The sequence below is a fragment of the Trichechus manatus genome, unplaced genomic scaffold (assembly GCF_000243295.1).
Source record: "Trichechus manatus latirostris isolate Lorelei unplaced genomic scaffold, TriManLat1.0 scaffold00001, whole genome shotgun sequence".
Lineage (NCBI taxonomy): Eukaryota > Metazoa > Chordata > Mammalia > Sirenia > Trichechidae > Trichechus > Trichechus manatus.
In genome coordinates, this window is record NW_004443937.1 from 23,828,760 (window position 1) to 23,845,283 (window position 16,524).

Genomic DNA, 16,524 nt, shown 5'->3' on the forward strand with positions numbered 1-16,524 from the left:
ATTTGATAGCAAACTCCTCCCTCCCCTTTTTGGAAAATGCAAAGTAATAGCATGAAACAAGAACGCAACGTTAACGGGAGCTTCAAGGCAACTGCTTTCCAAAGCTGAAGGTTAGAAGGGCCCATTTGCCAACAGATGTGCTCATCAAAAATTGTTCCCTCTTTCAATTAATTAAAATAGGCTCCCTAACTTTACCCTGGGGATAAACAGTTTGAAATACTAAAAATGCAAACTTAGAAGTAATACAATTAGATTTCTTTGATAAAAGTTCCTTAGTTCATACCAGCTTTTCCCTCTGCTAGTCTCCATAACCAAGGTCTTTGTAGCTCAGGTTTTGAAGGGGCAATGGTGGGTAGGCTCTGGAGGAGGGTTGGGCCGCAGGGCCCCGCTCAGAGGAGAAGGGCTGTATTCAGACATGGTGCTGGATTGCTCTTGCAGACCTGCTCACAGGGAAAGGGCATGCTTTTCCAGGTATGGAGGTGAGATGTTCCCTGGGACCCCAGGGCCTGGAAGCAGACCACTCCAAAGGAGTGCTCCACGGCGGGGCTCACGGCCAACTCTGGGCTGCCAAAGAGGCAGTGTGAGCTTTGATGGAAAGCACACCCGGGTCTGGCTCTGCCCACTTCCTAGCTGAGCTACTCTGGCCAAACTGGCTAAACTCTGAACCTCAGGTTCAGAGTTGTTACAAGGAACACTGAGAACAGCCCCTGGGCCTAGCTCAGAGGAGCGGTGACTTTACACTGGTCTCCACCCTCCCTCTCCTCCACAATTTCCAAGGCCTTGCTAACATGGACATGTGGGGAATGGGCACATCTCAGAGATGCTGGCCCAGCTTCAGGGACTCCCTGGGGGCCAGGACAGGGTACGAAAACAAAACAAAACAAAAAACCAAACCCATTGCCACAGAGTGGATTCCGACTCATAGGGGAGACATGAAAGGGGCATGGAGGGAGACACACAGAAAGCCAAGTACCAGCCACTCCATTTCCCCGTTCTCCCTCTGTATGCATACATATTTTAATATTGGTGACGTCTGTTCTCAGTACACAACTAAAAAAAGTACAGACAAGTAGACAGTGAAGCATGAATTGCCCCTGCATCCTAAGCCCCAGCTGGAGCCCCTCACTGTTCCCTCCCTGGAGCACCCACTCGGCCCATTTCTTGTGTGTACTTCCCCAGACACTCAGCTCTGGGGGTTCTTAATCCCCTCCCTGTCTGGTGAAAAAGTCCTGAGGGTACCCTCCTGCCTGCTCTAGACTCCCGAACAGTTCCTCTCCCATATGTGCTTGTTCCCAAGAGAACGGTCAAGTGGGTGCTCCGAGGCAGGGTTTGCTCAGCAGCAGAGAGGGGCGGAGTGGCCTGACAGCCTCTGAGAGCGGCAGCAAATCCGCCCTTGACCCTCCTCCCAGTCCCTCTGAAGAGATGAGGCGTAAACACAGGGAAGCTGAGTTTCACAATGGGCAAAGTCACGCTGGGCAGCCAAATGAGAACAATACACATCCTTCAGGGAGAAGAAAAAAATGGGCACAGCCCACTGAGAGCTGCAAAAGTTGGTCCAAAATGCTGGTCTCCCGGTTTTTGGTGCTAAAAGACATGAACTGCCGATGCGCACTTCTCTCCCTGGCTTCCAGAAGCAGGCTCCTGGGCCCGCTGGGAGCGCAGTGTGGATGTGGGGAGGGCCATCCTATGACCTCACTGTGGGCCACTGCTTAAAGACTGGCTAGCCCATGGCTCACAAAATGCGTAGCCTGAGTGCCTCTGGGGCCAGGGCTTGGAAAGTGCCAAGGGCAGGGCCTGGAGGTGGTCCATGAGTGGGTCGGTGAACTCTCTTCAGGTCCACCCCTGCCCTGCTGTTTCGCCTCAGGCACCATCTGACATGAAGGGGAAGAAGTGTGGGTCTCCCACCACAACTTCTGACACCCCAATGGGGAGTCTATCACCTATAGCAGGCCCACTCGCCAGTCCCCACTGCATGGTGGGCATGGGGCTCAGTGTGTCCTCTCCCCAGACCACAGCAGGGCAGCCCAAGCACAGCGGCCAAGGAAGGCTCAGTTCACACAGCCCAGGAGCTTGCCCAACCTTCTCCAAACACACCTGCACAGTCACCATCCCTGCCTTGGCTGGGGCTGGCTCCAGTGCCTAGAGGGCCCTTTCTCTGCTCTTTCTCCACTGAGGCTCCACTCTTTCCTCAGCTTCTCCCTCAGGGAATGAACTGCTCTTCCCCTTACATGTCCAACAGCCCTTGCCTTGCACTCCTTTCTGGCACTGAGCCAAGGTCTCATGTTAGAGACGCCGTAAGCTCCAGGGGCACAAGGACCGGGTGGCTGGCAGCATGTCGTAAGCATGCCTAACAGTCACTGAAAAGACCAAATGCCTTAAATGGAGGTATGTTTTTGTGACTCTGGCTTCAAGGTTTCCCAGGCCCCTTCTATGTTATTAAAACATTGTTCTAGATGCAGGCAGGTACTTTTCCCCTCTTCTCCAGGTTCCCTACCATCTTTCAGGCCCCAAAACTTCCTTCTAAGGCTGGGTCGAAAACAACAAGCTCACTGGCTCAAATGCATTCAGGTTCTTGGTACGCATTCCCTTCCTTGGTACTCAGCCCCAAAGGAGCTGGCTGAGGCTCTCCTGCGTGTCCTGGGAGATGTCCCGGGGGACTGTGTCTCTCCTGTAGCAGCACATAGCACACTGTGTCCTGGTGCATAAATGTGCCAGCCCTGTGTGGGCTGGGAGCCCCCTAGGGTCAGGGCCGTGTCTAACCCACCACTACAAGCCCAGGGTCAAGCCTTTGGCCCCTGCTTGGCAAGTCTCTGCTGAATGAAGGCTCTGACGCTGCCAAGAGGGAAAGAACAAGCCTGGGAAATGAGCTCAACCACATAGAACTGGGATGCTCAGTGGGGAAAATGAAAAGGAAATAGCAAGAAAGTACTAAGTGGGCCACAGCTTCATATACAGGTTTTTATTTTACACCTCATTTGCAATGATTAAAATTTAAGCAAAAAGGCATCTATTCCACACCCCGGCCTCAGCTCAGAAACTATTTTGGGTAAGACAGTGCAGCGAAACAGAAAGAACACAGGCTCTGAGGGCAGATCTCCACTCTGGGCTCAGGGCAAAGAAACTGAACTTCTCCAAACCAGCTCCAGGAGAATTACCCCTGATCTTGCAGAGTCAGTGTGAGCACCAAATGAGATAATGTGTGTAAAATGCTTTAAAAACCATTAAAAAAAAAAAAAACAAAAAAAAAACCACACACACACAACCTAAACTCGTTGCCGTTGAGTCAATTCCGACTCAGAGCAACCCTACAGGACAGAGCAGAACTGCCCCATAGGGTTTCCAAGGAGCAGCTGGTGGATTCGAACTGTTGGCCTTTTGGTTAGCAGCCAAGCTCTTAACCACTGCGCCACCAGGACTCCAAAAAACTATACAGTACTGTGTAAATTTTATCAGTAAGCATAACCATGACACCCCTATAGAAAGCAAAACAGCAAGAATCTAGCAGGGGCTCTAAGCAGCCCATGACCATCTCAGCCTGTTGGCCATAGAGCGTATGAGTGGTGGGTAGGAGTGAGGCCTGGCCAAAGTCAGAGGTCTCTGCCTTCTAGTGCAAAAAAGAACCTAATGCATAAGCCTAATGCCTTGGTCATCCACAACAGCGTAAATGGCTCTCCCCAGAGGATCTCCAAATGCTTCCACGGTCCTCGTGAATAAGAGATCTGAAGCCAGGATGAAAGTAGGCAGGGTGCCAGAGTGACTTTCCTTGGAAGACAGACCCATGTACACTCACAGGGCTGGAAAAAGCACTGACAGGGCCCAGCTCAGAGACCATCTCAGAATTCTCTGGACTCTTCTGGGAGGAGAGAGACCAAAAAGCTGGGCACAGACACACGGGTGCGCATATATACCTTCACCTGAGCAGGCAAGACTGACACCGACTTTCCCTAGCCAGACAGCAGGCTGCTCAGCTCAACCAGCCACAAACAACCCAGCTCTGTCTGGAGTGCTGGAGTTCTGCTCATCCCAAACCACAGGCCCCCAGATGGCTTGGGCTACCATGTGCCACCACAAAAGAGCAGTTGTCAGCACACACTTCCTGAGGCAGGAATGGGCAACTCATGGGCATCTTACTCAAGTTTATCTGAATCAGTAGCTCTTGCTTTGCTCAAGCTGATTTGTTTACTAGCACTCAAGAATACTTCCCTTGGATCACCCTGAGGAAAGAGGCGAGAAGCAGGCGGTGAGGAAAATGCCAAGCAGTGGAGGCGGCTGAGGGCTCAGGCCGGGAAGAGAAAAGAACCATTGTGGGTGCCCCAGAAGTCCTTGTCTACAAAGTGAACACCTCCTATTTTGGTCCAACCTTTACAAACCCAACATCTCCCCAATTCCTCACACATTTCTCTATCAACAAAGAGCTCCCACTTGTTGAGCTAGGTGACTTACAGTTATTCATATTTAACCCTTGCAACAACCAAGAGAGGAACAACCCTCATTTCACCATTTTAAGAGGTACAGGGACTGGCCCAAGCTCCCATGGTGTGGCCGAGACAGCACTGGACTTCCCATGCCAACCTCTCCAGTTTCAAGGCTGGAGCCTGCTCCACTCCACTGAGCTGCCCAAGAAATCACATAAGCATGCTGGGCCTTTTTACTCAAGTGATGCTTAGAAAGCAGCTGGCTCCCAAGCCTTGGGTGGCAGGAAGAGACTATACTGACATCTCCATCTCAGGCGCAAGGAGCAGTTCTTGACTTAGTTTCCAACACAGATCTGAGAAGCAAGTTGACCCACAGACAGAAAACATCAAGGAGACAGCAATCACCCCAGGTGCCTGCCCAAGTTAGATGAAGCAGACCACCCAAGGAGGTGGACTCCTCCCCCTCACTCTCAAGCAGGTGGCATTTATCTGGGGAGATCTCCAGGTCTCTCTCTGACAGACAGGAAGATGGACAAACACATACACACAATCATATAAAGTTACAAGAGTCACCCCCAAACTGGACTTCTCGTGGAAGGAGCCCTGGACTTAGAGCCAAAACCACCAGGACCTAATCCTGTCCCTAGTACTCACCAGCTGTGTCACCTTGGAGACATCACTTAACCCTTTTGAGCCCTAATTTCCTCATCTAGGGAGAAGCTTTCCTATAGCAAAACCTATCTACTGGGGTGACCATGGGGACTTAAATAAACTGACTGACGATGAGATAGGATTGGAGGTGCCTGGGATAGACCAGGTACTTAAGACCCGTCTATGGAATCTGGCTGCTGAGACTGCTCTCCTCCGACAGGTGGGCAGTGAGGCCCACACAGAAATGCCACCCTTCAGAGGCACCACTCTCTGCCACAGCCCAATGGCTCCCCAGCCTCAGACTGATGAGTGTGTCCTCCCAACATCGGGAGCAAGTTCATTCCCCCACAACCTCTCCCACTCCAAACACAAACCAGTCTGAAACAGGGATGAAGTGACATTTTTGTATTTCCATAATTTAGCATTTCAAGTTACCCTTGTAATGATAAAGTGCAATATAGCTAGAAGTCTTCTAGTCAAGAAGACTCAAAAGAACAAAGAAACCTCAAAACCAAAAAAAGAAAAATCACCACAGATAAGATAGGGAGATAGCTTTTTTGGCTGAATTCCATGCACTGTCACAACCTCTAGAAGTTTTGTTTTGTTTTAAAAGAAAAGCCTTCATTCAAGCACAACTCCTTCATTTATCTGTAAAACAGAATAAAGCCAACCTCTTGGATGTGTAAGGTACTAGACATTCACAATTTTCTAAAGTTTTCTCTCATAGCGACTTTGTAATAAAGCTGTGAGGCCGGAAGAGCAGGAAGTGCCTCATTTTTACAGACATGGAAACAAAGGCAGAGGCAAGGGCCTGCCCAAGGTCCCACATCACGTGTGGCAGAGTCTTAACCCCAAACTGAAAGCCCTGTCCAATCTAATGTGCTTACTGGGACTGGAGGGAGACTCAGAGTCACTCTGTGCCCAGAGCAGGGGAGGCTCAAGGTCCTGTTGCTGACTGGGCACCTGTGGGGGAGATGTGCACTCCTCCAGAGCACAGGAGGAGGAGAAGGGGCTGGAGGTGGGGAAGGGGGAGGAGGTGAGCCCAGATGGGCTGTACCTGCAGTGGTGGGCCCGGTCAGGCTTGATGCTGCAGCACTTGGGACACTTGTATACCACCTGCCCAGGTTTCAGCTGTAAACTCTCGATGAATTCTTTAGTGGCATTTCCTTTGGGCACTGCCCCCTGCAAGAAAGAGGAAAGGCATCAGGGTTAGACTGGGGTTCCACGAGCTCTAATGTTCCACAGTGGAGACAGTCATTTGAAAGCAGCAACCACAGACACAGCGACAGGACATACTGATCCCAACAACATGTGGGCTCTTCAGGATTATGACAACACTGATGGATATTTATTGACAAAGAATTTCCCTGAGAAAACGCCACTAGGCCACATTAACCCCCTTGATTAATTTTCTACACAGAACAGTTCAATTGTTCCCAATTATTTTCCATTTTCATTTTACCAAAGTTGTTTTCATTGAACCCATTTATTCCTAAATAAATATTACAATGAAGATTTGACTCCCCAGCTATTTTTTGGTCTCTATCAAATTTCCTGTAACAGCTTATGCCTTTGTGAGTTTTCACTGGTGAGTAACTTATCTACCATGTCCAGTTCTCCCAGATCAAAATTTACAGCTCTAAATTTTAATGGGTTCTGTTTAAATTGTAATCAAGTTTTATTTATTTTCTTTTTACCAGTACTATTTGTTATGAAGGATTAGTGATCTGTATTTAGTTCTTCGTGAATCACCAGCAACTGATCTACTGACCAGAACATTCCTGATTTGCTATCCAACCCTTCTAGTATGCTTGTGATGACTTTGCATTTGTATTCTGGCTACAATTTTTAAAAAAATATTTTATTTTTGTTGTTGTTGTTGAGAATACACACAGCAGAACATACACCAATTCAGCAATTTCTACATGTACAATTCAGTGACATTGATTACATTCTTCAAGTTGTGTACCCATTCTCACCCTCCTTTTCAGAGTTGTTCCTTCCCATTAACATAAACTCACTGCCCCCTAAGCTTCCTATCTAATCTTTTGAGCTCCTGTTGTCAATTTGATCCCATATAGATACTTCTTAAAAGAGCACAATGCTCAAGGCAGATATTGTTTACTAGTTAAGCTAAACTGCTGTTTGGTTTTAAGAAGACTAGGGGATATTTTTGGTTTAAGGTTTAAAGATTATCTCAGGGCAAAATAAATAAATAAATAAATAAAGATTATCTCAGGGCAATAGTTTCAGCAGTTTATCCAGCACCTCCATGGGTCCAGAAAGTCTAGATTCCATGAGAACTTAAAATTCTGTTCTGCATTTTCCCCCTTCTGATCAGAATTCTTCTATAGAATTTCTGATCAAAATGTAAACATTCTAAGTGTCCACACTTTTGATGGAGCCAACAGCAGAGCAAAAATGTCACAGAGTCTGCTCTGACCATGCACCTGTCCAAAGAGAAGAAAAAGGCAGTGCATAGGCCTATGCAGGGTCTCAATAACCAACATTCACCAGATGCCTACTCAGTCCTGAGCCTGTGCTTCCATGTGCTCATTCATTGCTAGGGATTCAGGAATAAAACAAAGTCTCTGCTCCCAGGGGGCTCACAGTCTTTTGGAGAGTGACAAACAATTCCAGTAAAAGGGGCTACATGCTGTAGAACACATCTGTGTTGAGGAAGCACAGAGAAGGCAGCAACCAACTACTCTGGGGAGTCAGAGAAGTTTGAAGAAGTGATGTTTGAGGGTTGTCCTGAAGAATATGAAGATCTACCAGGTAGACCCGTGGGGAAAAGGGGATTCCAGCCAGAGGAGCAGCATAGGTAAAGCAAACAGATGGAAGTGAGCACGGCATATTTGGGACACGTTGAGAAAATCAGCGTGGCCACGCTGAGGGTACATAGTGTCAGCAGAGCAGACGGGCTGGGGCTGGTCTGTGAAAAGCACTGGATGCCAGGCCTAAAGGTTGGGCTGGGATGTTTCTTTACAGGCAGCCCAGAGCCATCAGGTAATAGCAATGATTTAGAAGAGAACTCAGCTGCCTGTACTGAGTGGATCAGATAAGAAGAGGAAGAGATTAAAATCCCAGGCCAGATAGGGGGTTACTGAACTCTGAGGCTGGAGGAGAAGAATTGGATAGGCAATTCAGAGATCAAGACAAAAAGTGGAACCAGAGAATATTGTGGTAGTGGACGGGGTGAAAAAAAGGAGGAAATAGTACAATTCAGGTTTCCATTTTTAGCAGCTGGGTAAATGGTGGTGACCTTACGTTATTAAGAGAGTTGACCTGCAGGTTCTGGGGAGGGGCTGACCAGTTCAGCCAAGGTATGCTGCGGACACCCAGGAGGAGGTGTCCAGCAGGTGGCTGGACATATGGGTCCAAGCAGCATGAGAGAAGAGCAGTTGTGGCACAGCACAAGGATTAAGAGGGTGGCTCGGAAGTCTACTGACCCTGGTTTACGTCTGAGTTCTACATTTGTGAGAGGTGTGCCTGTGGGCACGTTGGCCTCTCTGGGCTTTAGTTTCCTCACCAGTGGACCTGGACCAATCTTATCTAAAATCCAGAGTCACTGTGATGGTTAAACTAGACAACCTGCAAAAGGGGCTAGATGATGCTAGCCACAGAGAATGTACTCAATATATGGTAGCCTCAATTCTTGGCTGTGGGGTAGAGTCAACTCTGAAGCTTTAAACAAATACTGATGTCTAACTCCAATGGAGTCTTAAGATACAAAGACCATTAGGGGGTGGGGCCCAGACACCTGCATTTTAAAAAACCTCCAGTGGCATCTGTTACTCAGCCAGAGCTGAGAACTACTGTGGTGGACCAGAAGCTCCATGACTGGGTCTGCCTTGTTCTGCAGCAGAGCCCCTGGCCTGGGACACATTATGAACACACAGCCAGAGGTAAAGGGGTGCAGCTGCTGGCAAAGGGGTGAAAGGAGTAGTGAAGGCGTGCAGAACAAAAAAAGTGGCCAAGGATGCATTCTGGGTAACTCTACCTGCCTGGCCCAGCTCCCAAACAAGAATTTGGCCTGACACTGGGACACATCACAGTATGGAATGGGACTGGTCTATGTGACACCTGGCTCTGTGCCTCCTTAGTGGACATCCACAAGACACCACAACCAGAACTCAGTCAAACAGAACTCAGCCACCCCAAAGTCCCCAAATGGTGGAGAGTAAGTGAGAGTGTGATTTATTAGGGTGGACAGGTGGGATCTAACGGCTGACAGGGCATCCTTGGTCTCCCCAGGGTGGGGCTGATGGACTCTAACAGGCCATGTGAAGGGCTCCCAGCATAGAGGATGAGGTCTGGGAGTCAGAACCTTTCCTACAAAAGAATTCTGGGAAGGGAAAAGCCACAGAAGAAACAGAAAAATCTTTAAATGCTGAGAGTGCAAGGGAGCTGTGGATTTGTCTTTTACTAAGAAAATGACCACAGAGGATAAAGATTCCAGCTAAGGAAACTGCAAAGCTAAATCAACTAACAACTCTCTCCTGAAAGTGTATACTGTGCTGAGCACGGTGGGAAGTACAAAGAAGTGATGGGGCCTCCAACAGCTGGTAGGTGGACAGAGACACAGATGCACAGACACAATAAGGTAGCCAAGGCTGACCACCTGGGGGGAGGCTCAGCCACTGGTGTGTCAGGAGCTTGAGGGGAGTGGGAGGGATGAGGTGGGAATTCCAGGAGGAACTTGCGCCTGGAGGGTGAGGAGAATCCTGGTGGACGGTGGGCAGGAGAGGGGCACCTGGGAAGGGGAGCACTAGCCCTGGGGGACAAGGGCTGCAGATAGCCAGCACGTTCAGGGAGATGATGGGCGGAGCAGAATAGAGCAAGAGGGTATGTGTAAGGTCTTTTGTCAGCAGCAGAGAAGAAGTTCAGCATTACAGTTCAATTATGGAAATACTTTCAATTTGTCACAAAAGAGGCCCTGGAATGACTCTAGGGGCTCCAGAGCAGCACACACTTAGCCCCCTACCTGCTCCTGGCCTCTCTTCCCCACCTGATCACACATGCTCTTTGCTGGGCCTGGTGAGAGAGGGGAAAGGCAGTCCTGCCCTCTGAGAGCCCACTGCTCACCCAACTTCTCCCTGCCTGAACCTCTCTGTTACGCGAGCTCTTTACCCACTCTTCTTCTGTCCAGGCGAGGACCTACTCATTCCTGAGATGGGCAGTACTTGGCTGATTTGTCATTCAGAGCAATGACACACTTCCCCACTGGTCTGTGTTGAGGTCAAGAGTTCGAAGGCTCATGATGGACAGGAGACAGGGAGGGAATGAGAACATTCAGAGGATGCTCATCCCCAGGACTGCTCATCTCACTGGCAGAGGCTCAGGGCTGCATGTGGGGTGGAGATGAGGTCCCAAGAGGAAACTTGTGGAGATGTGGATCCTGAGCTCACAGCCAGCAAGATGCTGAAAACCACATGTGACTCAGGATAAGGACCACCTCTGTGCGGCGGGAGGCTGGGGGAGACGGGCTAAAACTGCATAATGTTTTATTTCTGAAGCTGGATGGTGAATACAGGGGTGTTCCTCGTATTACCCTTTATATCCTTTCAGTTGTCTGAAATGGTTCATTAACATTTTTTTTAAAGATCAAAAAAGAAGTAGAAAAAAAAAAACACAGTCTGCAAAATGCAATCAGATGCCAGAAAACCCTATGACAAAAAATTTAAAAGCATAGAAACTTTGCTGGGCAAGGACAATATGGTTTATACAATGTCATTCAGAATGTAACACTTGACATTAAATATCCCATAAAAGTATGCAGCTGGTGACTTGGCAAACGTCTACGACAGACTGTTCAAGGGAAAAGTAGGTTTCTAAATAGTATGTAGAACAGGAGTCCATTTTGGTAAAGATATATATATATACATATACATGAACAGGAAAAAAGACAAAAGATACATACAAAAGCATTAATGGTTATCTCATGCGGTTGGATCACTGGTAAATTTTATTTTCTTGACTTTATTTCTTAAATGTTCTATTTTGAACGCGTGGCTTTTGCAATAAGGAAAAAAAATCACTAAAAACATAAGCAAAAAATAAACTTTAAAAAGGCACCACCCAAGGTAGAACTATCACCAGCATCCCTGAAGTCTGTGGATCTGTCCACCAGAATACTATCAGAGCCTACACCGAGACAGCTGCGGGCCTCCTGGGGAGGCACAGCAAGGGCCAGGGTCTCAGGTCCTCAGGAGGGCAAGGCGGAACTCAGACCACAAGGTACGGGCTTAGGAAGGGCCCGGGCCCAGGCCCAGGAGAGGGCTGCACAAAAGCCCAGAGGGCCTTAGTAGATCTCTTTAATGCACAAAGTAATTGAGTACAGGTAACTATGTGACCTTTTATGGATTCTGAAGCCACAAAACCACAACTGGAAGTCACTACTGTCACATGTACAAGGGAAAAAGTACAAAGGGACATCGTTTCCCTAAGAAGATGAAGTGATGAGGCTGACTTTTCCTAAAGCAGGTTTTTTGCTTTTCAGGTCCAGTTTTTACAAAGGTTCCAGCTACTAGCATTTCTAGAACCCTCAGGAGTCTCCACATAAAGGGCTGCAAGAAGAAACCCCCATGTGGTAAAGGGCACTTAGAGTTCTCATTTCTTACTTGTTTTATTGCCTGTCATTTCAGACTATGATTAGAAACATCATTTAACCACTTGGCCTTTGTAAGTCTGCCCCTACAGTGTGACTCCATGTGCATAAATCTATGGGAAGGCTCATCGCCATCCAGGCAAGACCCCTCCTGCCTCTCAGAGCCAGACCAGCTGGGCCAGCCCCGAGAGGAGGAGTCTGTGGCACAAACACTTTCCTGTCTCTGTCTCAGATGCTTTTTTCTTTCTTTTCTTTTTTATAAAGAATACACTCTCTGGGCTCATCTCCACAGATTTCAGAACATCTTACTATTAGTTCACGGTAAGGAATTTTGTTCTGTACACCTGTGGACAGACGGCAGGGGGTCGGAAGTCCTGCTGAGACATTTTTTGCCACTGCTGTCATGCCTGCATTACTGAGAAACACCTGTTCCATCCCTGGCCATTCTCACACAGTGCACAGGGATTTCTTGAAGCTTCCACATGACTACAGCCTGGCAGATCAAAACTTACTGATGTCCTCCTTATTCCCAAAGTAATACTTGTTTACGATTTAAGAAAAGAAAACACAGATGAGAAACTGAAAAGGAAAACCCCACCCTATGATTCTATCATCCAGAGCTAAGTACTACTACATTTTGGCAGGTATTCCTGTTGTCTTTTCTCTTTGCACACAGTAAGCTAAAAACACTTTTCAAAATATATAGATCCATAAAAATGCTCAGATGCTTCCAAAATATGTATTAGGCCCCATAGTGGGAAGTGGTTTAAATCTGGTATAAAAGAAATGTACAGAGGTTGTTAAAGCTTTTCTGCTCTGGCTGTGTCAGAATCCTCTCTACCCTCTCTCTGGCACAGAGCTCTACTGAGTTCTTAGTGGGGAAAGAATGGAGCGTGTGTGTGTGTGTGTGTGTGTGTGACAGAGAGTGTGTGTGTGAGTGAGATAGACAGTGAGAAAGAGGGTGTATGTGTGTGTGTTGGGAGGGGTGATGTGGTTTCATCAACCATTCCCCTCAGTGGCTAGCCCAAGCCTCAACCCCTAACCATGTCCTTTTCTATTTCAGAGAAAATTACGGCCACTGGGATAAAGCCCCTTCATATTCCTCATTTCCCTGCCCGCCCTCCCACCCCTCAACTTCTCTGTCCCTGGACCCGCCTGTACCCACCATCTTGGAGGACCACAATTCCAGCTAATCCTGGTCCTCAGGGATCCCATGCCTCAGAACTTTTCCCTGGAGTTCTCAGCAGACTCCCGTGCTCTCCCATCCCGTTCACAGCTGAGCTTCTTGAGGTCTAGGCACCTGGCATCCCTACCTCACCTCACCTCTCACTCACTCTTTAGTTCACTGCTCTCTGGCTCCTGTCCCCTCCTCATCAGGGAACTGCTCTTACCAGGTCAGAGAGCAACTCCCTGATGCCAAATCCAAAGGTCGATTCTTAGTCCCCATCTTCCTTGGGGTCTCCTCACCGACCACCTGTCCCTCCTCCCTGTCACTTTCTCCTTCAGCTGCTCTGCTCCATCTGGATGTCCCTGCTGCCTCTGTGGGGCTACGCCGCCTCCATCTACCTCGTGATTCTGTCCCTCCTGGACACTGGTGTCCCTCAGGGTTCCACCCCCAGTTTTTTTCTTCGTGCTCATTCTGTACTCTCTCCTGGACAATCTTGTCTACAACCACCACTTCCCCTATTATCACACAGTGATGATGCTCCAACCTAGACCTCTTTTGCAACCCAGGTGCAAATATCTCCACCTGGTTGTCCAAGAGGCATTAAAACGACATAGAACCAAAGCCCCAACATTCAACATGTATGGCTAAAACTGAACCTATTACTTTCTCCCCAACCTGTTGCTCCTATTCTCCCTTTCCTGGTCCATGGCACATTCATCTACCCAGTCATCCAGGGTAGAAATCCAGGAGTCATCCCGGCTCTCCTAACCCTCTGCCCCATATCACCATCCACTCCACCAGGTTAATTCTGTCCCCAAATTGAGTTCCATCTCTCCCCACCATACCACTGTCCCGGCCTTACTTCAGCCTCATCATCACTGCCTCAGACCAGCAGAGAATCTCCAGTGCTTTGAACTGGTTTGAACCAGTTCAGTAATAGCCAACGAAGCAAAATTGGACCAGACCAAAATTTTTAAAACAGGTCAAAGTCCAGGAATGGGAGACTCGGAAGAGGCATAGTGAGCCCTTTCAGGAGCCTGATGCAGGAGACTGGGTTATCGTCAGGACTGTGGAGAGCGATGCACATTCAAAGAGGCGCGTTGGCCACCATCTTTGAGTGGGGCATCTCTGTTTCTGACTTTGCCGGTCAAGAGATTTGGTTGCTATGCAACTCACACACACGGCCCTTGTTTTCTAAGAGAGAGATTAAGTTTCTAGCAGGGCTTTGACCTGTAATTTTCCCCATTCTGCTTATTGTTCCACTTCACCCATATTTTAAAAATTTGGGTCCATTTGAGTTTCACTTTGTTGGCCATGGCTGAACCAGGCAGAACTGGTTTGAAGCCCTGGAATCTCCTAGGCCTCCCTGCCTCAGTCTCTTCCTCATATCCTGCAGCCTCACCTCTGTCTTTTCTCCCCACTATTTTCCAGAGTAACCTTTTCTAAAATGTGAATCTGATCGTCTTGCTCCCCTTGCCTAAAAGTGGCTCCTTCGGGACTGTGGCAAGGAGCCTTGGTGGTGCAAATGGTTAAGCGCTCAGCTGCCAACCGAAAGGTTAGCAGGTCAAACCCATCAGTTGCTCTGTGAGAGAAAAAGACATGACGATCTGCTCCAATAAAGACTACAGCCTAGGAAACCCTAGGGGGAAGTTCTACTCTGTCCTATACGGTCACTATGAGTCAGAATCGACTCAACAGTAATGGGTTTTTAGGGACCGTGGCACACAGTCCAAGATCCTGGGCAGGGCTCACAAGACCATCACAACCCTAGACCTGGCCCAGTGTCACCTTCCTCCCTACAGTCCCACCCTGTGGACTACCTGGAGATCCCCAAAGGCACCACACTCTCCAAATCGTCCTATTCTGCCCTCAGGGACCCTCTATTATCACCGTTCCAACTCCCTCCTCTTCAGCCTCCCTGCCCTGTGTACCCAAATCCAAATCCATTCAAGGACGCCTCCTCTGGCATTCTTCCAGATGGCCCACTGCCAAGGCAGAACCCATCACTGGCCTTTGTGCTACCACAGCTTGTATTTGTATTATAACAATTACCATTTAATTACACACTGATCTCTCCTACATGCCTGTAATTCCTTAATGGCAGAGACAATGCCCTTCAACTTGTAGCCCAGGAAATAGCCCATGGCCTGGCATGGAGCATGCATTCAATAAACCCAAGTTGAATAACAATGACCATACAACAGACATTTATGGAGCGCTTACCATATGCCAGGCATAGTTCTAAATGTTTTATTATCTATTTACCCAGTTAATTCTGAAAAGAAACCTATGGGATAGAGGCTATGATATTCCTCATTGTATAGATAAGGTAACTAAAGTGGAAAAGTTAAACAACTTTCCAAGGTTACACAGCTAATAAGTGGCAGAACTAGGATTCAGACCCAAGCAGTCTAAGTTTAGAACCTTTGCTTCTATCAGGAGACAAACTGTGGATTTATCAAATATTGCCATTAAGTGGCTTGGAAAAGGCATTTTTTCATTGCCTTGATGCCACAGTGTCATTTTACTGCCAACAACTGTATCACCACTAACAACTGGATGGAAATAGGCCTAGGAGGCCCCTTTTAACAAGTACATAGGACAATACAACAATGTAGAAAGGATACTACGGAAAGCAGTGCAGACAGGATCTTAAGAAACACCATGGTTTCAAGGACTCAACATTCCTACTTTGAGCAACAAGGATGAACGCTTGCTAAAACTATTCCTGGGGTCACGGTGATTAAGGCGTGTGTACATGTGGGCAGATACCCTCGCTCTTTTGGCTTTTCCAGGAACACAGGTGGCCAGCCTATAGGTGCAGGCCTTGTGGACTGGCTGTAGGCCTGCTTCACGAGGCCATCTATCTCCTCCGCAGAAAGGTAGGAGGTAGGTGATTCCGGAATTGGTCACCTTCCTCTCTTCGGAGCCAGAAAGGTTTTTCCACTGATATTTATAAGTTGCTCAGTGGCAGGTATCAAAGTTGCCTGGCATGAGGGAGAATGGAGATTACTACTCAAATGAACTCTGACCTCGGAAACCAACACCTTTGGGCAAGATGGGCAAGGCTCTTCCCTGGCCACACCCAGCACTGATTGCTGCATGAGGACCCAGTGCTGTTCTTGCTGTGTTCCCACAGGACCCCACATCATAATGCCACGCTAGTAAATACTTGCCAACTGGTTCTGTACACAGCACGTGCTCAATACAGGGACGCTGGGAGAGATTCCAGAAACAAGTACCAATTGCCCAATCGAAGTGAAACCCACTACAGGCAATCCCCAGGTTACGAACAAGCTCTGTTCCTAAATCTGTCTTTAAGTCGAATTTGTACATCAGTAGGAACAGTTCACATCTAACATCAGTTAGTCAAATGTTTGTCTTAGTGTATAGTATATACTGTACCTTTCTATGCACAAACAACATTAAAGAAACACTTCCAGATACACTAAAACATCTTTAACATAATAATACAGTAATAATAACAATGTTTTGATGCACATTGCAAAGTAGTGCTTGTTTACTACGAACCACAGTATGTATCTTCTGCACCGCTGAAGAGCTACCTACAGGGCAAACATTACCTAAAATACTCAGAAGATTCTGTTCTGTAAAATCTTTGACACCAATTAGATACTTTATTGTAGACTCTGAACTAAAAAATTTACTGTTGTACCCCT

At 47.8% G+C, this 16,524-nt stretch overlaps 1 protein-coding gene across 4 annotated transcripts in view; it reads right to left on the reverse strand.

Moving 5' to 3' along the window:
* ZDHHC3 (zinc finger DHHC-type palmitoyltransferase 3) overlaps positions 1 to 16,524 on the reverse strand; it is a 57,339-nt gene that overhangs the window by 17,964 nt on the left and 22,851 nt on the right. For all 4 annotated transcript variants that reach the window (XM_023726208.1, XM_023726212.1, XM_023726218.1 and 1 more), the window contains exon 3: positions 6,124 to 6,248. In XM_023726208.1, coding sequence (XP_023581976.1) covers positions 6,124 to 6,248 — 125 coding nt within the window. The remainder of the gene's footprint in view (positions 1 to 6,123; positions 6,249 to 16,524) is intronic.